Source organism: Epinephelus lanceolatus, chromosome 11 (assembly GCF_041903045.1).
Source record: "Epinephelus lanceolatus isolate andai-2023 chromosome 11, ASM4190304v1, whole genome shotgun sequence".
In the NCBI taxonomy this organism is placed as follows: domain Eukaryota; kingdom Metazoa; phylum Chordata; class Actinopteri; order Perciformes; family Serranidae; genus Epinephelus; species Epinephelus lanceolatus.
This window is the reverse complement of record NC_135744.1, coordinates 11,209,153-11,232,697: the sequence shown is the minus strand read 5'-3', so window position 1 is coordinate 11,232,697 and position 23,545 is coordinate 11,209,153. Positions and strand designations below refer to the sequence as shown.

Here is a 23,545-nt window from a genome sequence, read left to right as displayed (position 1 = left end):
CTTATGATATTCTCCACCTCTCTACCTACAGGAGACAACATTGTTTTATCATCCTAAATTCTTTGCTGCCTGCAGGTGTAATAGCTGTGGCTAGCATACACTCCTGTTAGCATCATTAGCACAGCTGGGCTTGCCCAAGGCTAATTCATGAGCTGCCTAATTAGCTATTAGCTATTTAATGAGCTATCTCACCAAATACAAATGGAGGCCAGACTTCTCGGATGGACTGTTGGGACAATAACTGCACAGCAAGCCATATTATTTGTCTGACATTTGCATAAAAAAACTCAATACACCAACAGCACAAACACAGCCGAGAAGTCAAGTGACTGGCCAAGAAGATGGTCAGCAGGCAGCTTGTAGCTCATGGTGGCGTCTACCTGTCACGCAAAGTGGCCATGCCCTTAATGATGTATAGCTTTAAGCTTTAATAAAATTTGAATGAGTGAGTTATAGAAAAATTCAGTAGTAGCAGTAGTAGGCTACTGAGCATATGACTGGATGAAGGAGACCGATGTTTTGGTATAGTTTTGCTATTGTTCAACCTGGACCCCTCTTATTCCAATTCACCAAGAGTTATCTCGGTTTTTGGATTCTTTGTTCACCATGGAGGCATGCAGAAAAACAGTGGGTGAGTAACTTTAATTTGATTCTTTTATTAGATATTGTTAATTGTCTGCATAAAGAGTCGGTATACGATGATGGACCAGCACACTGAGCTCTGGCATCAGTATCAAAGACTGTTTCCAGCTAAAACTGAGCCACACTGATTGAGCTGCAGATTTATTATAAGCCCATTTACACTCAGATCCACCTGCACATGTAAAATTTATTAGACAATTTCTCCTCAATATACTCAGATTTTTGGGTGCACTTTCCTCTATGTCCCTATTACCCATGTCATCACCATTATAATCACCTTCTTTATCCTAACTATCTTTTCAGGTTGCCAGGTGTGACTTGATTGCACAAAAATCACGGAGGTCAGTTTAGCACTTTTATCTCCTCTTGAAATCCCTTTTTGTAATGTGTGCCTTTGCAGATCCCACTTTACTCTCACTTTGGTGTCCAGGTTGTAGATGTCATTACATCATTAGCTCAGCAATGTAAGTTGTGGAAGAGGTCTGATAAAACCTTCCACAAAGTCTCCTGTCACTTTCTCTTCATTTTATGCTTATACTTTGAATGGCAAGGTAAGAATAATTTCTATGAAATAACCTGAATCTGGGCTGGAAATGAAAAAACAAAACAACAACAACATTTAATTATCACTTCAAATATCAAAGGCCAGAATATCTACTTGTAATCACAAATTTTAGTGTCTCTGAAAAATGCAAAACCTCCTGTTACTGAACTCCAGTGACATATTGATGAAAAGCCAGGGCCATTATCTCTTAATTATGGTTTTACTTTATTCAGCATAACACCAAACACAACCATTAACTACAACCAAGCAGCTGATATTGTATTTTTCAGCCCTGATTTATTATTATTGTTACATCAAACTATTATGCGGCACTATATGTGTTTTTACATGAGAACTAATGGTATTTAAAGTATAATTTCGACACTTTTACTGTAGATGTTTGCAATGATAAAGATGACTTTCAGTAGTATTTACTGGTTATTAAAATAATTTATAACCTCATGATTTAAGTGTTATTATGCTATTATGACCCCATATTACACCACTATTACCTTGTTAATACTGACATGCTCGTCTTTCTAATTACTTAACAAAATTTTCCCTGATATTACCTTAGACTTTAATACTTAATTTTACCAATACACTCTCAGTGCATATTATCAAGATATTACTTTGTTGTGATTCCAAAGCATTCACCCGTTTTTATCTGCATCATTATGCGTGACATGTAGGCTAATTCATAGTTCTGCCCCAGAGCTGCATAGAATAGGAGTTCAGTGATTAACAAGGACCTCAGTGTTGAGTCACTACTCCTTTGCATTTAGAGCAGGTTGAAGTTTATTTAGGAATGACTAACTGGGAGAAGGCCTGAGGACAGATGAGGACACGCTGCAGGATTCAGATTTTACAACTGGTTCAGAAAAACTTTGAGCTCACCCAAGAGACATTTCTGAGGAAAGGGATGTTTGAAATTTTAGGTGTGGAATCAAGTCACATGGCCTGGATTTGAGCCAGACTTGAGTCATAAATTTGATGACTTAAAACTCCACAAACTCAAAAAAGACTTGCAACTTGACTTGGACTTTAACCCCAGTGACTCATGGCTTCCATTGTACTTGAACCTTTCCACTCAAAAATACTTGTTATCTTCCCCCAAGCCCAAAGATTAAAAATATTTGATTTAAAAACTGTGCCACAAATTAATTAATTTCCCTTCATTTCCTGAATCAACTAGAATTAATGTTAATCTTTTTATTTCATTTAGACATAATATAAAACAACATACAACATCGCTTTGAAGAAAGAATTGTCTTACAGGAAATGTCTCACAAATTTGGGAAGAGGAAGTTGAAGACATCTTTCGAATATGAGATGAGTTAAATACACAAGAAAGGATAGAATCATACAAAGATCATTCTGTTGTGATGAATAATGCGATATATTACTTTTTTATTAAGTTCAGTTGCACTTATTTTAACAAACTTGTTTTAACAAATAACCACAATTTTGATAAACTCACAATCTTTGTAAAGCTACTATTACTCTGTTGTCAAAATGGCATTTGGTGAAGAGCGCATTATGACTTGGTTCGTGCTCAAAACTTAAAGCATAGGACTTGAGAAACTTGTCGGTCTTGACTTGGGACTTGAGATGTACTTGTGACTTGCAAAACCATGACTTGTTCCCATCTCTACATAATAAAGCCCAAATAACAACCTGGAAGCCCTGTATAACACCCCCTGTCTCCTAGAAATTATGTTATTTAAAAATTATTTTGAAACAGCAAATACGTTGCGAGGGAAGTATAACGCAGAGGGAATTACATTTATTTTAAAACATTAATGATTATCAGCAAAATGTTCACTGACAACATATAAAATAGGCAATCTTTCAGTACAGTATCCACTAGTAGTGACTGCAATAATATTTTTATAACCTTTTTATTAATATTTAATTAAAAACACAATCTCTCTCTAAACTTAACCAAAGTGCTTTTGTTGCCTAAACCTAAGAAAGGAGTCTGCACATGAACCTTGGGTTCAGATGTCAAGGTCCTGCACTTTGTACGTCTGCCATCGTCCCAAGCGCCTTCTTGCAAAGCCTATGTGACACATCAATGTAGTGTTTCGTTGCCTGAAAGAAACTTTGTCTCTGAACACAAGCCAGTTGTAGGAGACAAGGTTGCCTATAAGGACAGACCAACCTTTTTATGAATAAGTAATATATTCAAACTGAGTGTAATAATGCCTCACTTCACTGCACTGCCTTTTTTCATATGAGAAGTTGCAGAACGGCAGCTTGTGTTAATCATTAACTAATCTCTCAAGACAGATTCTGCAATTTACATTGTAGCCCTGTGTGAAAGACGACTACAGGGGGGGGGCTTTGAGTTTGAACATGCTGCGCTTTAGCCAATCACAATGGAGGGGGCGTGGCCGGGACGTGCAGGTGTCCCCAGGAAATGTGTACCTAGGAACAGCAAGCTCCGCGTCCATAGCGACCGCTCCACCAAAAACGCCATCTCATCAACGTGATTTTTTTTTTTTTCCACCGGATGTCTTAGTTACAACATGATTGAGCTAACTGGAGTAGTTTCATGTCGTATCCGACAACGGGAGGCTTTTAACAGATGACGTCCTGACGTTAGCTTTGCTAACTGTCCCTGTCAGCTGCAGCCACTGCTGCTTTCTAGACATCGTGATTTCCCATAACTGAATAAATACCACACATAGCAACACAAAACTGCTTTGCTAGCTCACTCATGTTGTAACTAAGATATCAAAGTAGCATGGGATCATGGGAGCTGTAGTCATATAACAGACACAGATCTGACGTTCCTCAGTCCGTGAAACTGAAACCGACCGTGGCAGTTTGTTTGGCAGAGCGAGCTTCAGCAGCAGAGAAATGCTCACGTTTACCGGGACAGCTTCGGTGTCAGAAGGTGCAGCAACCGTCAGTGCATAATCATGATCCATGACGAGTTAGCTTAGCCTAGCAACAGTAACATTCAATCTCTGACGTCTCATCCGGTCTGCTTCTTCTTCTTCTCCTTCATTTAATGGCAACGTAACTGACGTGCGACCTAATGACACGGTCCGTAACTTTCATATTTATCTGGGTTTGAAAAATTGTTGGAAACATTTCTGATAATCAAAGTACACAACTAAACAAAATATATAATATTGGTTTATTCGTTTTTAGACATTTTTATGTGGAAAAACTACATATTATACCTTTAATTACAAAACACAGAAACAGTAACGTTTGTTCAATCATTGTGTTTATAGACTTAACAAACATCAGATTAGTCTACACGGTGAAATAGTGACATGAAAAATGTGATATATAGCTAAACTCTGCTGGTTTTCTACCCTAAGTATTTGTAAACAACACGGCGATTCCCTGGGGGCACCGCTGGAAGTGAAGGGCGTGAGCGATCGCCGAGGCTCCTCCTTTTTTTCTTCTTTTTTTTTTACCGATGGATTTCCAGATTCATCATTAACTAACTCTTACTCACTGGTGGTGAAACAGAAGCTGAAGTTGTTTTGGGACAAAATTTGTTCTGGAAGTCTCGTGAAAGCCAGGGGTAGAGGCTGGAAACTGTAAAAGGTTTCTAGTCTGATGAAATTAATAAGAAATAAATGCATTTTAACATGAGAAGGCTATGTTCAGAGGTGCAGTGAGTTTTCTTGAGGTTGCTGAAAACCTGAACAGCTCTCATGGTTTGGCCTCACTGCTCGGCTTCTATTTGTGGATGTAATAAACATTCCAGAAATAAAATGGAATTCAAATTTTAAAAATAAAAACTTCAAGCAATTCATAATAACTATGCTTTGTAGTCTGGAACAGATGCTAAACTAAATGAACACAGAATCCAATATTACATTTCTTCTCTTCAGACTGTCGAAGCTAAGAGGAATGAAACATCTATAATGATAGTAAAAGTTTTGAATTTTACTGGTACAATACATTTGCAATTTTGTAAAAAAAAAAAAAAAAAAGAGAGAGCAAGAGAGAGAGAGAGAGAGAGAGAGAGAGAGAGAGAGAGAGAGAGATTAATCAAAATCCAATTAGTCAAATGAGAAACTTTCATTCCTTTCAGAATTTTATGACTTGAATTAAAAGTTTTTGAGTTAAAACCCTTTGGGATAATAAGTCCAAACGTATAATTTTTCTGCCTCCACTTCTACAAATGATTGTGATAAATTTTCCTGTGAAATGCCATGAGTGAATTACATGTCCAGGATGAGAAGAACATAAGTGAAAGGAGGCTCTTTTTAGCCACAACTAGAAAAGGTGTGCCTTTTTACTTACAATCGCAGCATTAGATCACATTTTCCCTCCATGGGTTTGTCAGTGACTGGTGGCAAAATTACCAGCATGTCTGCTGCTTTAATTCACATGTCTCATGTCAGCTTTGTGCTTCCAATTTTCACCGTTAACAGAATGGGAAAATGGAAGAGAGTGAAAATTGAACACAAGACTAAAATTAGTCCACTACATGTCAATCTTTACAGCCTAATATGACGAGCAGGTCTGGGTGACAGTAAGGAGAAGTGAATGGAATAGGTCTAAATTGCATGGCAGCTCAGTCAGGGGCTTGATTATCAGTAACATCCCCTATTGTGATGATGCTGCAATTGAAGAGAGCCAGCTAAGATGTGCAGTGCAGAGAGAATAAAGTACTTGGTCTTGGGGAAACCATTAATAGTTTCACTTTTAGGACTTCACTTTCTCTGTGCTTTGTTCAAACAGTATGTAGTGCACAATGTTTATTATAGTCCATACTGCACATATGTGTTTATTTTGAATGAATGTTCCTGCAGCACACATCTTTTCTAAAATTAGATGCAACTGATGATAGCAGGTATTACTAAGAAAATGTGGTTCAGAGGTTCATAACGCTACAATTAACCACAGCAATAAAACTAGAAAAGTGAAATCAGTAGAATGCAGATCTGCATTCTGGCTGCCCGAGCTGATCACGGCCTCTCTAGACAAATTCTGTAATTTCAGCAGATGGTATTTTTAATAAGTAAAACACAGACACAAATCTTGATCCATGTTATTCATAAGTGGACTTTTAACAGTATAAAAAGCCTAGTGTGTAGGATTTCGGGGGATATATTGGCAGAAATGGAATATAGGTATGTTTCCTTTAGTGTGTAAATACCTAAAAATAAGAATTGTTGTGTTTTTGTTACCTTAGAATGAGTCGATTGTATCTACCTATGGAGTGGGTCCTGGGTCTACATGGGGCCATTTGTGTTTTTGCATCAGTCACCATAGTAAGCAAACCTTCAACAGTGACAGTATTGGAAAAAATGCAGATTTTTCAACCGGAAACTGCTTTATTCAGTTTTTTACAGGTTTTAATCACCAGGTCCATTTATTATGGAGAAGACAAGATCTATGGAGGTAATTTGCCTTCTGGTAAAAACCTCCAAAACATGGAACGCTAAAGAAATTCTAACCTTGAGAAGTTTCACCTGGTTGCAATCTGTGAACCTCACTGCTAGACTGCGCTAATCTTCCTAAATCTTACACACTAGACCTTTAACTTTGTCTGTAGGCTACAGCACAAGAAAGTAGGAAATAACTAGTGTTCTTGCTGTGCGGTGCGGCAGGTGCACACTCTTTTTAAAATCTGTTAATGGGAAATGCATGCCTCATGAATTTTACACTGTGTCTTAATAGCAGGTTACCTATCAGCTGTGCGCTCAGCTGGAGATGTAACCATTCAAAAGATGGACAAGTACATGCTGTCTTTCTACATTTGTCCTTTGTACTAAACACACACACAATTTATATTGTGATATTTACTGGAAATGACATACAGTATAGCCATCAGCAAGTAGGCTGTTACGAGCGATGGCCATTTACCAGAAACTCACTGCTCCCCTGTGATTATTTGGGTTAAATGAGGAGGTATTAAGTAGATATTTCCTCATATCAAGTTCATGAATTAGCTGTTTCTCGTCCACCATAGAGCTTTCAAAGTGAGCGACAGGAATCAATAGAAACACAGCAACCAACTAAAGTTCAGATCAAATCGGCAGCACTGTGTCGTTCGCGGCCAGTTAGAACATTCCAATAGAAAACAGTGCAATCAAACTGACACTCACTCCCATCGCATTTAGGTAGGCAACAGTGTTAAGGCAAAAAAATAAAACAAATAAAGTAATCCCTTCAAGTAATCTATTTTTAAAGACAGTAACTGTATTCAGAATACCACCAATTTAAACTGCAACTGCCATAAAATTCAGTTATACATACAGTACAGGCCAAAAGTTTGGACACACCTTCTCATTCAATGCGTTTTCTTTATTTTCATGACTATTTACATTGTAGATTCTCACTGAAGGCATCAAAACTATGAATGAACACATGTGGAGTTATGTACTTAACAAAAAATGGTGAAATAACTGAAAACATGTTTTATATTCTAGTTTCTTCTAAATAGCCACCCTTTGCTCTGATTACTGCTTTGCACACTCTTGGCATTCTCTCCATGAGCTTCAAGAGGTAGTCACCTGAAATGGTTTCCACTTCACAGGTGTGCCTTATCAGGGTTAATTAGTGGAATTTCTTGCTTTATCAATGGGGTTGGGACCATCAGTTGTGTTGTGCAGAAGTCAGGTTAATACACAGCCGACAGCCCTATTGGACAACTGTTAAAATTCATATTATGGCAAGAACCAATCAGCTAACTAAAGAAAAACGAGTGGCCATCATTACTTTAAGAAATGAAGGTCAGTCAGTCCGGAAAATTGCAAAAACTTTAAATGTGTCCCCAAGTGGAGTCGCAGAAACCATCAAGCGCTACAACGAAACTGGCACACATGAGGACCGACCCAGGAAAGGAAGACCAAGAGTCACCTCTGCTTCTGAGGATAAGTTCATCCGAGTCACCAGCCTCAGAAATGGCAAGTTAACAGCAGCTCAGATCAGAGACCAGATGAATGCCACACAGAGTTCTAGCAGCAGACCCATCTCTAGAACAACTGTTAAGAGGAGACTGCGCCAATCAGGCCTTCATGGTCAAATAGCTGCTAGGAAACCACTGCTAAGGAGAGGCAACAAGCAGAAGAGATTTGTTTGGGCCAAGAAACACAAGGAATGGACATTAGACCAGTGGAAATCTGTGCTTTGGTCTGATGAGTCCAAATTTGAGATCTTTGGTTCCAACCGCCGTGTCTTTGTGAGACGCAGAAAAGGTGAACGGATGGATTCCACATGCCTGGTTCCCACTGTGAAGCATGGAGGAGGAGGTGTGATGGTGTGGGGGTGTTTTGCTGGTGACACTGTTGGGGATTTATTCAAAATTGAAGGCACACTGAACCAGCATGGCTACCACAGCATCCTGCAGCGACATGCCATCCCATCCGGTTTGCGTTTAGTTGGACGATCATTTATTTTTCAACAGGACAATGACCCCAAACACACCTCCAGGCTGTGTAAGGGCTATTTGACCAAGAAGGAGAGTGATGGAGTGCTGCGGCAGATGACCTGGCCTCCACAGTCACCGGACCTGAACCCAATCGAGATGGTTTGGGGTGAGCTGGACCGCAGAGTGAAGGCAAAGGGGCCAACAAGTGCTAAACACCTCTGGGAACTCCTTCAAGACTGTTGGAAAACCATTTCAGGTGACTACCTCTTGAAGCTCATGGAGAGAATGCCAAGAGTGTGCAAAGCAGTAATCAGAGCAAAGGGTGGCTATTTTGAAGAAACTAGAATATAAAACATGTTTTCAGTTATTTCACCTTTTTTTGTTAAGTATATAACTCCACATGTGTTCATTCATAGTTTTGATGCCTTCAGTGAGAATCTACAATGTAAATAGTCATGAAAATAAAGAAAACACATTGAATGAGAAGGTGTGTCCAAACTTTTGGCCTGTACTGTATTTTGTATTTTAAATACGTAACAAAGTTACTTGCAGTCCTTTACTTTCCAACCCTGTTCATCTTGTAACGTGCCTAACTTTAGTGGCTCATAACATATCAGGAATTAAATTAATCTGCAGATGCTCTGGTTCAAAATATGACCAAACTTTTCAATGAATGTCAGTTTTTAAGCCATGATAAATTCTAGAATGTTGCCTGTAACAGATGGTCAGGCTAGTTATTGTTTAGCGAGCTGATTTCTGGAAAAGTTGCAGCCCCGACCGGCCAGTTAAAAGAATTCAGCATGCAATGACGGTATAAAACAGTCAATAAAAAGGGTTTTTTCAACAATTGCGAATCACTGCAGCCATAAGAGGTTGTGAGCATACTGTAACACATGTTCACACAAAATATTAGGCTGATTGGTCCAGTAGTTTGGGAGATTAGCAACAGACAGACAGATACCACACTCACACACCCACACACCCACGCACACAACCAAACACATGATCCCCTCCTGGCAGAGATAATAAAATAATAGTTTCTTTTAAAAGCAGATCTTAGTACGTTATTCCATCTTACCTCCCAGACTCATTCCAGCTTCAAAACACTTCTTCAGCCGACAAGATGGACAGTTCTTTCTTCTTAGCTTATCAATAGTGCAGTCGTTTTTACTTGCGCACAGGTATTTCTGTTTTCCTGAGTGGACAGAGAAACCACAGGTTACTTGTAAGCTGTCAGATGGATGTACACAAACTGTAGACAAAAGGCAACAAATTTAGCTGTTAAATACGGCAATCACAGATTAGGATTTACCTTCTGCAGCTCTTTTGAAAAAAACCTTGCAGCTGCCACAGGTGAGAGCACCGTAATGGCAGCCAGATGCTTCGTCTGAACAGATCAGGCACATCCTCTGTGGTGGAAAGAAGAACTCCATGGGGAACATGTGCTCTCTGCCAGTCTCAAACCTGCAGCCAAACATATGAAACTTCTATAAACCATGAACAGCTACAGGAAACTCACATCTGTTGAAAACAAGGTTCTGATATTCTCTTCCTGGTATTATGTCTTAATCATATCATTATCATTTATTTTTATTAGAACCGATTGTTGATGTTCCCCAGCTTGGATGTATCAACTGGTTTCCTGCACAGTATTTTATAATCCATTGTTTTGCTCTTTCACTAGACTGTATTCTTGTGTGACTTTATTATCTGGTGAAGCTAATAGCCCATTTTTGGACAAATAAAAGTTAACCTTGAGATCATACCACAACCTGTCCATACAGTAATTGCCTTTTCCTTGTTAAAAACTGTCCAAACTGTAGCCACAGATCAGTTACTGTTCACTCCCCGGAACCGTGCTACGGCTTCTAAGAGTGCAGTGTAAGGAGGCTAGAGAGTGTGATGACAGAGAATGGTGTGGGAAAGATTTCAGCGCCAACACTGTGGCGAAGTACTGGGGGTGGGGGGCACGATGGGTGCCCTCTTTCAGCCTTGAACACAGAGAGATTGGAAAAGGCTCAGACATAACGTTGGCTCAATGACGTGCAACGTAGATACCAAGGTTTGCTGTAAAAGAGACAAGGATGAGGCTTCACTGTAGAGCCTTGTGTCCTGAATGATTTTAGGTGACATTAATAATTCTGCTAAATAATCTTATAGTATTAGTAAATATAATATCATAAAAGAATCAAGACTATCTTACATTTGATTTCAGACTGATTTCACTCATATTAAATTCTGAAACCTAAAATTAGACTTCTTTATACTTTCAACTAAAGTCTAGTCTTGGTAGTGTGAGACCACAGATCAGGGCTGTGAATACAGATGTGAATATAGATGGTTAAATATTTAAAGTTGGAGTGATGAATAGTGACAGATAATTATGTGGTCTGTAATCAAACCACAATAAATGTTAAAAATATGCATGTCAATATCCGTACGGCACTCTGAGGGCACAGATCAACAAAGGCAACAGCTAATAACCCCCCATGTAACAGATACAAAATACACTTTGGACTCATTACATTTACATGTATTACTCAGACTAAAAATTTCCTTCCTATTATCCATAATTGTGATATCCTAACCCTCCAATATTTTTAATGACTTCCTGCTGCAGCCTCTTACTTGGCTTAAATACAGTGTAAAGGGGCAACTGTCTGAGCTGACACACACCACAGAGAGCTGCTGGATCGTAAGACATGTCTAAGTTTTACTGGTGATAATCCATGTTTACTGACTTTCTGAATTTCTCTTGAATAAATCCTGATAAAATGGATGGTGACATTTTAATAGCATTAAAAGGGTAAAGGATCATCCTTTCATTTTAGAGAAAAAAAATATTGTCAGCATTGCTCAGGGTTTGTGGAGGCCTAAACAATACAACAAAAAAACTCAAGTCCAACCCAGGGGATGCAGCACACTGCTATGTGAGGTGCTATACTTTCTATACAATATACTGTATATGTACTTATCTATAAGTGTTAATTAAGATAAAGTTATTATTCAGTTAGCTAGTCACATCAAAATCAAGATCTCTTTTTCAATAGATAGTTTCATTCCAGTTTAAAGGAGAACTACGCCCATTTCTTAAAATTCATACATGTTAATCCTATGGTCAAAGATAGTCCAGAAATATTCGTAAACATGAACAATTCTCTCACAAATCTTGGCGATAGGAGCTAGAACTCAAACTTGTGATGTCATAGGGTATAACGTCTTGAGCTGCTTCATAGACAATGAATGGTGAAAGATGGTCTAGATGACACTAAGAGCACCCAGTGGAGTGTTCTGACTATAGACCAAATCATCTTGACGTCATGTTAACAACAGCAATCACTTCCAGGTAGAAAACTGGCTGTTGATTTTAGTTGCGGAGATACATAAAATCTGCCAACTTGTTTATTACTGTTGTCATTTTCAGACATAACTGTAACAACTAAAGATATAGTTAAACACAGTGGTCTGACCTATCTGTCATTTCTGTTGTACTTATTTGATGTACTTTGTTGCTTTGATATCAACTTTGATAAACCAAATCTGTTTGCACGGACGCTATATTTAAATATTTGCTGTGCAGTGCGCAATCAACACCGTGGTAGACCAGCAACTCAGTTTTCTGCTCAATAAAATGAATGTTTTCATCAATGGAGTCTGGTAACTACAATATAAGGGCTTCAATTCCCTGTTGGCAAGCACTATCTGGTAAAGAAGTGAAAATAAAATATTCTGAATATAGCATACACCTAAACAGATAGATTGTTTTTTTGGTGGGCCTTTTTAGGTGGCTAAAACAAACTAATTGAGGCAGCGTCTGCTCAGCGCCGTTTGATTTAATGGACACAACATGAGAATTTTCTGCCCGGAAGCTGTTTTAAATAAACATTGTGATTTGGTTTATATGAGTACATTTTCTGTTTCAGGGATGAGCACACCACAACAGATTAAAGTTCAATTGGGTTTAAAAAAGAAAGCAAACAAAATCAGAGTCTCATTCATTGTCTATGGAGCAGCTCCAGACTTTATACCCTGTGACATCAGAAGTTTGGGACTTACCTCTCTGGTTTCTGGCTTTGAGAGAGAGTAGCTCATGTTTACAGATATTGATGGAACTTTCCTATAAAGTGGAAATAACATATTGGAATTCTTATTTGAGGTGGTGTTTTCCTTTAAACCATGGATGGTGTCTCGTTACATACAGTTTTACTTTTGCTAGACTTTTATAATGTGAAATATCTTGTTCTCTGTCAGGGCTTGGAGCAGATTTAACATTCACTCTTCTTCTTCCCGGCTTGTGAGGTTAAAATATTTATTTTTTTTTTTTTTTTCAGTCTTAAATACTGATTTTTTTTTCCATCTTTTAAATAATCAGGTTTGATTATACTCGTACAGTAGATTTGCTTTAGTATCTTTGCTATAAATTATCATCACATTCCTTCCTACTCAAGACACATATGTATAGGTGTACTTTTTTTAACTGAAAATATTGTATTACAAAAAAAATACAAGATGCACAAAACACATATATTCACTGACCCTAAATGTTCTCTGTTTAAATACACTGATAGTGAAGAAATAGCTCCACAATTTTCTCCTTAATTACATAAAAAGATGATCCTCAGTGTTCTGATGTTTTCTACCTATAAAAGGACATTACAAATATAATTTAAGCTATTATCTATGCACAATGCTGTTTGATTAATGCAGCAGAGAAGGAGGATTATTCCCACTTCTGTGTGTGTGTTGAGCTACAAAGTGCTTTACGTGGTTGAAACAGGATTAAAACGTTTCAGCACATTCAGGACTGCAATAACATAAAATCAGACCATTAAAGTAATATGAATACCCGACAATAATATAAGATAAAAACAAGATACATTTTGAGGAAAAGATGTCACTGTTCTGCAGCCTCAGATCTTAAGGCCCCGTTCAGAGCTGAGGGGCCCTGACTGCAAAAGTTTGTTTACTCTCGTCTTGAATCAGCTCTTAGAAACAGCCAGCGGAGCTCTGCCTGAGGATCTGATTATACTACACGAGACAGTTTTGTGATTGTTGATCTGATAAATATCCACGAAGTGTTTGAAATACCTGCTGTTTCATAAAGATTTACTTCCTTCTAATATGTTTGCCTCACTTCACTCACAAATTATTTGCTGAACTATATACTGAACTATATGCATCCATTACTTTACTTTAAGTTTAACTAAGCGTGCCAGCCTGGAAACTGTGTTATACTTTTGTGTACTTGAGCTACACAATTAGAGAAACATCTGTTTTCACTAACAGCATGCAGCTCCTCCGGGGTCAGGGGACTGTGTGGTCAAGCTACTAGACATACACCAATATTATCACTGAGTAGCTGTCTCTGCTGAATTCCTCTACTGTACATCTCTCTCGCTGCAATTTGCGCTCACTGTTTATGGGTAAGTGCTCAGCTGCGTCTCCTCTGGATATAATTCACACACACACACGCACACACACACACACACAAGGTCTGCTCTTTGCTAAAGCTGCTGTAAGTCTTAAAATCTGGATGATAAAAAATAAATTTATCACTTCTGTCTGTTTGTGTGGCAATTATAATAAATGTTTAAGTACAACAGAGCACACCAAACCAATCCTATTAAAATCTCTTTAGTTAAACCATTTCCAGGAAATTCTCTGTCTAAGATTGGAATCCCCAACGTGACCTACATATGAGCGACAGTCCAGTGTGGCTGGTCAGTCAGCCAGAGTCCCAGAATTCAACCAAAACTACAATTACACATAACTGCCAAGCCATATAGACTCAACCGGCTGTGCCAGTTCACTGCCAAATGAGGCTAAAATGCAGTGGTGGAAGAAGTACTAAGATCCTTTAGTTAAGTTAAACCAGCAAATACTCTAAGTGAAAGTCCTACATTCAAAAACCTACTTAAGTAAAAGTGTGTAATTATTATCAGCAAAATTTACTTAAAGAATCCAAAGTAAAAAAACTTATATGTGGTGTTTTTGAATCAATGTTACTGCTACATTAGTGTGTATGCTGCATTTTACTGCTGTAGATGTTAAAGGCTGTGCTCATTTTAACTATTAAATGTTTTTTAAGGTAGTTTAACTTTAACTTTTAATCATGCATCATATTCTACTAGATCATCATGAGCGTCGCTGTCCTGTGAGAACCACACATGTCTAAAAAGTCAGGAGAAACAAGGAGGAACATTTTCTCAACCCATTAAAGAGCAGTTAATCCTTTGGTTTACAAAAACCACATACAGAATCCCTTAATTTGGAGATACATGGTTTTCAGTGGACAGGAAGGCTATCAAAAACTCTATTCTGAAAAGTAAGTACAGATGTCAGACACATGTGGTGGAGTAAAAAGTATAATGTTTTCTTGTGAGATGGAGTAGAAGTATAAAGCTGCAAAAAATTCAGATACTCAAGTAAAGTACAAGTGCCTTCAATTTGCATTTAACTTGAGTAAATGTACCTAGTTACATTCCACTGCGACCAAAAATAAAACTGAATTATATTTTTCTCACATGGCACCTTATACTCTGTAGTGAACTACATGATATTCCACACGTTTAGACTGAATGAAACTGCAACATAATTCATCTACTGCACTTTTTTCTGCAAATACTGAGTCACAAATTCTTCCAGTTAAGACCTAACTCCACGGCAGTGTCATGTCGGCTGCCTCAGTTGTTTTTACTTTTGCTCAGGCTGTCCCTCTGTCCCTATCTCCAACCATGTCTCACTTGACCCCAGACCACTCTGACTCTGTCACCTGACTCACCTTTGTCACTCCCCAGTTAACCCCCATGACATTAACACCGGTCCATTTCCACCTGCTTCTGGCCAGAATGGCAATGTTGTCACGCTTTTGCTTTCCTTTGCTCCTGTCTGCATTTGGGTCCTTTTCCTCGCTGCCTTGTACACACCCCGTGACTAGCAACAAGAGAAAAAGCAACAGGTGCTGCTTCATGGCAGAGGAGATATTTGATGAAAGCAGCAGATCATTGCAGCAATAGCTAAATAAAGGGGAAGCATTTTTACAGTAAGCCATGTGGTTCATTTATTTTGACTTTTTGTCTTATCTTTCTATTTTAAAAAAAATCCAAGAAAAACTGACTGTAACAAAATCCAAACAGCTGTATGATAAATAAATATAGATCACAGATTGGACTAACTCAGAGAAGGGAAATGCAAACCTGTAGAGGCATCTTTCTGGATAACTTCACTCAAGTTTTGTTTTAATCAATCAGTTAATTTTATTTGTCACATGTAATTGTATAAAGTACAATTCCAGTGAAATGTAAACATGTTCCTTCTGAGTGTAGAAGCTCTTCCTGAGCCTCTCAGTGCTGGCATGATGTATCCGGTACCTTCCTTCTGACCTCCGCAGGGAGAAAAGGCCATTATGCGGTTGGTTGGTATCTTTAATGATTCTCCTGGCCGTATTCTCGCAGCGCCTTGTGTAAACATCCTTTATGCAGGGTAGAGATATTGTATGTTCAGTTAAACAAACCACTCTTTGCAGTGCCCTGTGGTCCTGTTGGTGCTGTTTCCTTACAGTGATGTTCCCCGTCAGGACGCTCTCAATGGTGCGGGGGTACAAATTCCTCAGTATTTGAGCGGAGCATCTGAGGTGCAACAGTCTCTGCCTTGCCCTTCTCACCACAGTGTCAGTATGCAGCACCCAGACCAGGCCCTCTGTGATGTGGACACCGAGGTACTTGAAGCTGTCCAGCCTCTCCACCAAGGACCCGTTAACTACCAAGTCCACCATCATCTCCTCAGTTTTGCTGATGTTCAGGAGTAGTTTGTTGTCCTGACACTAACAGGTCAGATCCTCTTCTCCTTACAGATGGGCTTTTTTATCATCTGTGATCAGGCCTGTCACAGCTGTGTTGTCAGCAGACTCGATGATAGTTTTAAAGTCGAAAGTGTCTAAACAGTCATGTGTATACACACGCATCTTAAATGTCAAGGATGCGAAGCAGCCAAATATATTTCTACGTCTGTTTCAAAGTGCAGGCTAGCCTTGGTTTGATGAGCTTTAATTTGTAAAGAATTTACTGAAAGCAGCCTGATAATACCATAAAATATACTGTTTAGTTTGACATTTGGGTTCTCACTGGAAAAAAAATAAGGGTAAAATGTTTTTTTTTTTTCATTGTCATTTAAACATCAAAATGTGAAGACCTGACACAGCTGTCTGTAAGAAATTAAAAATCTATCTGTATCTGACATTAAGTTTGGGATACATTATGATAAAGTGTTTCATTTTGTTGCCATTACTGCCCACCAGACTGATCATCCACACTTGGCCAAAAACATCTAAATCATTTGGGAGTAACTCTACAGTTGACAGACTCTAAACACGCAGGTCTGGGGTCAGATTAAGGTCAGGCTGTGGTCACTCTGGAGACATGTTGGAATCAGAGTGTAAATTTAGTTGCACTATCTTCTACAAGTTTGAGCAAACTCACCCTACCCTGCTTCCTAAGCATGAGTTCAGACTCTTAACCACATAAGGCAAGATTATTTTTCTATCATCATTATTATTATTACAATTATTATTATTGTCCTTATTAGTCTATAATTAGGCTATATCTTACCTGGAGTCATCGTAGGTGACATCCAGCCATTCGCCGACTTCAGTCTTCACGTTGTTAGAGTTGGGATAAGGCGGCCTCAGCATCCCGCCAGGGTACCACTGCTCAGGACGCATGGCGCTCCTCTCATATGGATTAGATACGAACGCGGTGTTGGCACCTGTGCTGTGCGCAGTAGCGCACTGCCTGGAGCTCCAACACTGAGTGTTGTACCTCTCGTTAAAGGTGTACTTGCTGCTCCACAACGGCCCGGCAGATCCGACGTCCTCACATTTGACTTTGACGCTGTATTGTTCTGGCTGATAACCAGCAAACTTGTTCTCCATGGCTTCCCCGAACTCTCTCGCTTCATCTGGGGGCTCGTAGACTCCGCACGGCCGATCTGTTCCCGCGTGGCTGAACTGTGCCAAGCTGCCTGGCGCGGACGGAGCATAAGAGCAAGACACAGCTCCTGTGTCTTGATGATCTATCTCTTCTGAAGTAATGTCATCAGCCTCGCAGAGTGTAAAGTTTGGTTCATTCACGGATGAGTGAGTGGGGGTAAAATATTGCAGACGCGCAGCAGGCTCTGAACTTTTGAACATTTCAACCAGTTGCTTCCGGTCATCTCGGTCGGGGCACTTGTACCCGGTGGCAGCAGCCTGGGCTCCGGGACAGCTCAGAGGCACGGCTCCTACTCCGAACAAATACTCCCCTCGCATGTGGTCATTTGCGGCGCACGGGGGGAGAGTAGCGTCCGGGTCGCTCGTGTCATTGGACTCCATGGCCAGTCCCAGTGACACGGACACAGCTTTGCAGAGCTCCCTGGCTGTTTCTGAGATTGTGGCGCAGGCAGAAAAAGAGCGACTGTCGCCCACACGGCACTCAGCGTTTAACAATTCCTCTTGAGGAACAGCAGCTGTCTGACAGCAGTGTTTTTCCATGTCACAGGCGAACAGATTCATGTGTCCGGAGTTGTAAATGTTTGCGTCTGCATTCTCGGGTCCCTTCAGACTGCCGTTCCCCGCTGAGTTTGTGCTGAAATAGAGCCGACTTTCTTCGGTTTTTAGCGTCATGCTGGGAGCGCTCACACCGCCGACTGTCTTTATTATCTCCCCCCCTGGCCACATTCTGCTCCAAGATAACTGTCGGTTAGTTTGGCTCATTTCCCAGAAGGTGAGAGATCGAACTTAGCACGACAAAGGTCTGTGTAACTCTCACGTTGTGGTTAAAAAAAGGTTTTGGTAAAGGTTTCTAGAAGAGCTACAGGAGTCACAAACTCCTCCTAAACTGAGATCCTCAGAGTCAGAGGCGCACAAGTTGGGTTTGATGAGAAGTGAATTCAGGAGAGGACTTTTGTATCCACACTTTCCCCCACTGAAATAAAAGCAGGGCGTTGAATCATTCATTTGTCAAATTTCACATTTTGAGATGTTTTTGCGGAAAAGAGACGGATTCAGGTTTATTATTCACGTGCCATGTCTGCGCTTCACACAAACCAGCCCCATCATTTATGTAATATTTGTGTCTCCGGTAATCGCATTTTTATGGACACACCTCTGGCTTTACTCAAGGCACGAGCCTATTTCCAAATTTAGTCCTTAGCCTACACATCAGTCATTGCTGTTTCCCCCCCCAGGATAAATTAAAAAATGATATTCTAAGTAAGTGTTCGCATGCTGATAACATTTCTAAGTAAGTGGTCAGTTATTCAGATCATTCAGATAACATGTCACCACCAACGCAGTCATCGAGTACACACTGACCAGTTAAGTAAATGGGTCAAAAGGACACAGCCTACCTTTTTAAGAGGGATTCATCAAAACAAACAGATTTAATTTTACGTTCAATAATATACTGACATCTGGGGATGTTTTACAGAGCCATGCATTACAAATCAACATAAACAAAAAATGGTGCATTTGCCACTACACACTTATTTTAAGGATCATTTCTGTGCTATAATGTGGGAAGTCCCTCATTGTATTTTTACCTTAAAAATGTGTTTTGCTTTTTTGTTACTTTACTGTTTGTTTTCACATTCATCTGCTGAGGGAGTAAAGTGTTGTTCACAGCTATTTAGAGGCCAGTTGTTAACCAATATTCAACTTACTGAAGTGTGGAAGTGTAGAAACATGAAGCCACCAGTGCACACACACTGAGAATATGTATGAGCACTGTGTCAAGTGTAACCTTTGAAATGAACAACATTTGCATATTCATAGGTCGATTTTTCAATGAGGAAAAGGGAATTGAACTTTTTGTGGAAAAACCACATCAGTGGTGATCCTAGATTCTGGGGGCCCAGGCAGAGAAGCCCATCGAGGGCTTGACAGTTGTGATGACAGTTACACCTAACATCGTATATATGACAGTTACAGGCAGCTGACTGTCCTAACAGTATCTAGTTGTCATACTATGGCAAGAAGGGGGTCTCTATGGAGGTTTTGGCACAGCAGTAATGCACATGGTGCCTTTATGTGGGTTTATAGTTTTCATTGCAAAATGTGCTAATAACAGTGGCCATCAAGGGCCCATTTTCACAAAGTTTTTGGGGATGGCCCCAAACATTTGCCTGGTTTACCTCTCCTGATGGTGCCCCCCCTGATTATTACTCAGAGTATTTTTATATAACACTAAGTCATACCGTATATAGATACAGTATACATATATTTTAAAATCATGTCTGTGTAGTTATATTTCATGTTCACATACCATACACAAATTAGCCAGTAATCACTGAAACATGGCTGTGAGTGCACCGTTCCACTGTTAGAGACAGATGTGGCATCTCCAGCATTTTTTAGTAGGAGTTTATTAGCTGAAGATGTTTCTGGAAAAAAACATTTAAGAGACATCTAAATTACATTTAGAGCAGCCATTAGCTTTTGGAGCTTGTGGCGCCTCTTTTCTTTTCTCCAGCCACTGCCTGAACACATGAGGGCCGAGATTTTTCCAAGAAAGCGCAATGCTTTTGAGATTGTCTGGCTTCCCAAGTTGGAAATTTGGACAGAAAAACTACTTGCATGTTTATAAAACCAAGGTCATGGTGGTTGAGGTAACTAAAGAACGTTCCCTCATCAGTCCAGGCATCTCTTTGGTCTACTGCTTGGACAGTGTCTCGCTCAGAGCTCACGTCATCTGGATTAGTTTCATCATTCAGGTGCTGCAGTTCTGCTTTTACACGATTTATAAATGGTACAAGAATGAATTCTTCATCATCAGTGGCCTCAGGTACCCTGCATATTCATTTCCAGAGCTATTGTCATCAAAAGCCTCTAATATCAAAGAGAACACTGCTCTGCATTAAACGTGACAGCCAGGTGCTGCACCATCAGTACTGTGTGTATAATCTAACATAAACCATCTTTTTCTGATTATTCACGGGACCAAACAGGAAAACAAGAAATTCACATCCCACTCACCAGCATATAACTTACACATGTCCTGTCCTGCTCTCTGACGACCTTTTCGACATTTTGACACCAGAACATTGTTAAAAACAAATAGTTTGCGAAAAAGCAGGGAGTTGAGTGCTGAATTTTATGAAATTATTAAATTAGACAGTATGTTATAATGTCCCAGGTTGTAAAAGGTATGCATTCAAGCAAAGGCCTAGGGTTTGTCTCAGCAAATATGAAATAGAGGGTTTGGGAGTCCTGTGCCATAAAATGTTAAGCGTCAAACACTTCATTACTTACATTCTGGTGAATTTTGATGCACTTATTTCCACATTTTCTGCATCAGGTTATGGTGTAAATGGTTTTAACTTTGTCAGAGTTACATTCCAATGCACATGTTCTACATATTGAGGGGACGTGGAAATCAACACCTATGCACCATGAAACCAAACATAAATATTCTAGTTGTCTTGTGTATTCTTTCAGTCTTCCCCACAACTCAACCTGATGCATTTTGTTTCATTGAAAATGTCTGGATCTTGACTAGAACTTAAAACAATGCCCGTGATATGAATATCAGTTTATGCTGTAAAATGTGGGCTGTGGTGACAAACAGCAGCAGACCTTTCTTTTTACTACAATAGTTATTTTGAATGAAATGCTGTGATGGAGATTCTCCTCCATCTTGTTATGTGTTCCTTGTTCTGGATAAATGTTTGTGCTTGTGAAATGTAGGAGGATTCACTGGTCTGCAGCTCTTGGCAGCCATAGACGCCAGTCCAACCCAACCATGAAACAACTGAGCAGCTGGGCCAGAACCACACACAGGCATGTTGGCTGCTCGATGGTACTCTATACACAAGGGTGAGCTTAGGCGCCGTAACTTGTGTCACTTCTCTAAAGTGCTTGATACATTAGGAAAAATGCTTATTTTAAATGACAACCATATGACATGATTAACGTTGTTTGAAGAGTCTTAAGAAGCTAGAGAAGTTGAAACCCAGCACAGTGCAGTTAATATCATTTCTTTATAGAGATTAAAGAAAAATAATAAAAAAACTCTTTTTTCCTTTAGTGTAAATTTCTTAAATCTCATACTGCACAGTGGACATATCGTGAAAGCCATATGGACATTATTAATGCATCAACATTATCATCATTATCATCATATAGCCTTTGGGGACCCCTTGCACACACATGGGATTGAAACTATGAAATCAGTGAGGTGTTGCACCAGTGCCTCAGCCTTTCTACAAACTAGATATCACCTTCCTTTCTGTTTTCAATGCCCTGAAGCTGAGAACAACTCTTCAAGAACAAACAAGAAAAAAGGCCAAAAAGCTTCAAAAGGCTTCGTGTGACAGTCATTACTGCAGTCAATGCCTCAAAGCTTCTCATATCTTTTTCAGTACAAACAGGAAGAGGGTTTGAAAACTTTACAGGGGAACATCACCTAAATTACGTCTTCCAATATGTTATTTCCACAGCCTAGAAAAGTTCAATATTTGAACTTTGAAAGTTCAATATCAGAAACCAGAGAAGTAGAGAAGTCTCAAACTTGTGATGTCACAGGGTATAAAGTCTGGAGCTGCTCCATAGACAATGAATGGGAGCCTGATTTTGTGGACCTACAGAATGTTTGGTTTTGTTTGTCTGTTTGTTTGTTTGTTTGTTCTGGACCCAAATGAACTTTTTTCCATTGTTTGTCTGTATTCATATACTCGGAACAGTCCTCTGGGTGCTCTCACTGCCATCCAGAACATCTTCCCCAATTCACTATCTATGGAGCAGCTTCAGACTTTATACCCTATGACATCACAAACTTGAGTTTTAGCACTCTAGTTTTTGGATTTTGGAGAGAATTGTTAATTTTCTACTAATAATTTTGGTCCGTCTTGGGAACAACATGTATGAATTTTGAAAATGAGGATAGTTCCTCTTTAAAATCACTTCTCATCCAATTATTAACATTCCGCCAAATGATCAATAATGAGGCTAACTGCTGGGGGACAAATACTGGAAACAACTTACCGTCAATGAAGATCAGGTACCTAATAACTGGTTCGATGCTGATCAGATGGAGAACTGCCCGGACTGTGACTGTGCATTACTACTGAACACTGCTAACACAGTTAAAGGCCTACTGTGTAGGAGAAAGTGGCCTCAAGTGGTGAGGTTGCAGAACCAAAACTTCCTCTGTGTGCCAGTCTTGTGAAGAACTATGGTGGCTGAAACAAAAATGTGAAAACACAAATGGCCCTACCTAGAGCCAGTGTGTGATTTGTCCATTAAGCGCTACTGTAGAAACAACATGGTGGACTCCATGGAAGAGGACCCGCTGTGTATGTAGATATAAAAGGCTCATTTTACAGAAGTGAAAACAGAACAATTCTTATTTTCAGGTCATTATAAATTAATGAAAACATCCATCCATCCATCCATCCATCCATCCATTTTGGTAACCACTTATCCTCTTGAGGGTCCCGGGGGGCTGGAGTCTATCCCAGCTGACAGTGGCCAAGAGGCAGGGTACACCTTGGACAGGTCGCCAGACTATTGCAGGGCTAACACATAGAGACACACAACCATTCACACTCACATTCACACCTATGGGGAATTTAGAGTCACTAATTAACCTGTCCCCAACCTGTAAATCTTTGGACTGTGGGAGGAAGCCGGAGTACCCAGAGAAAACCCACACTGACAGCATGCAAACTTTCACATTCATTTTTGAAGAAAAAAAAGCCACTTGAATTCTGATTTTGAACATATATTGCACCAAAACTCATATATACATATATCATAGTGTATTTAAGCACATAGGACAGACCACCTGTAGAAGTATGAGTTCATAGTGTAGGACTACTACACAGTTTTTAATGGGTTCCAAGTTTATGAATTAACTAATGGAGCAGATGAGGGTGAATGTGTTTTGTATCACATCATTGATCCACTGGCTGTGTGATGGAGGGGTTACATTCTTTCGTTAAAATGAAATTGAGCGTCTAACTAATAGAGAGGAAAA

The 23,545-nt window shown here is 39.5% G+C and overlaps 1 protein-coding gene across 1 annotated transcript in view; it reads right to left on the bottom strand.

The window, feature by feature from the left end:
* Window positions 1-18,418, bottom strand: part of LOC117246210 (androgen receptor-like) — a 34,304-nt gene extending 15,886 nt beyond the window's left edge. The window contains exons 1-3 of the mRNA XM_033610012.2: window positions 17,144-18,418; window positions 9,850-10,001; window positions 9,616-9,732 (exon numbers count right to left, since the gene is read on the bottom strand). Of these exons, the coding sequence (XP_033465903.2) occupies window positions 9,616-9,732; window positions 9,850-10,001; window positions 17,144-18,285 (1,411 nt within the window). The 5' untranslated portion in view covers window positions 18,286-18,418. The remainder of the gene's footprint in view (window positions 1-9,615; window positions 9,733-9,849; window positions 10,002-17,143) is intronic.
* Between the last annotated feature and the right edge of the window lie 5,127 nt (window positions 18,419-23,545).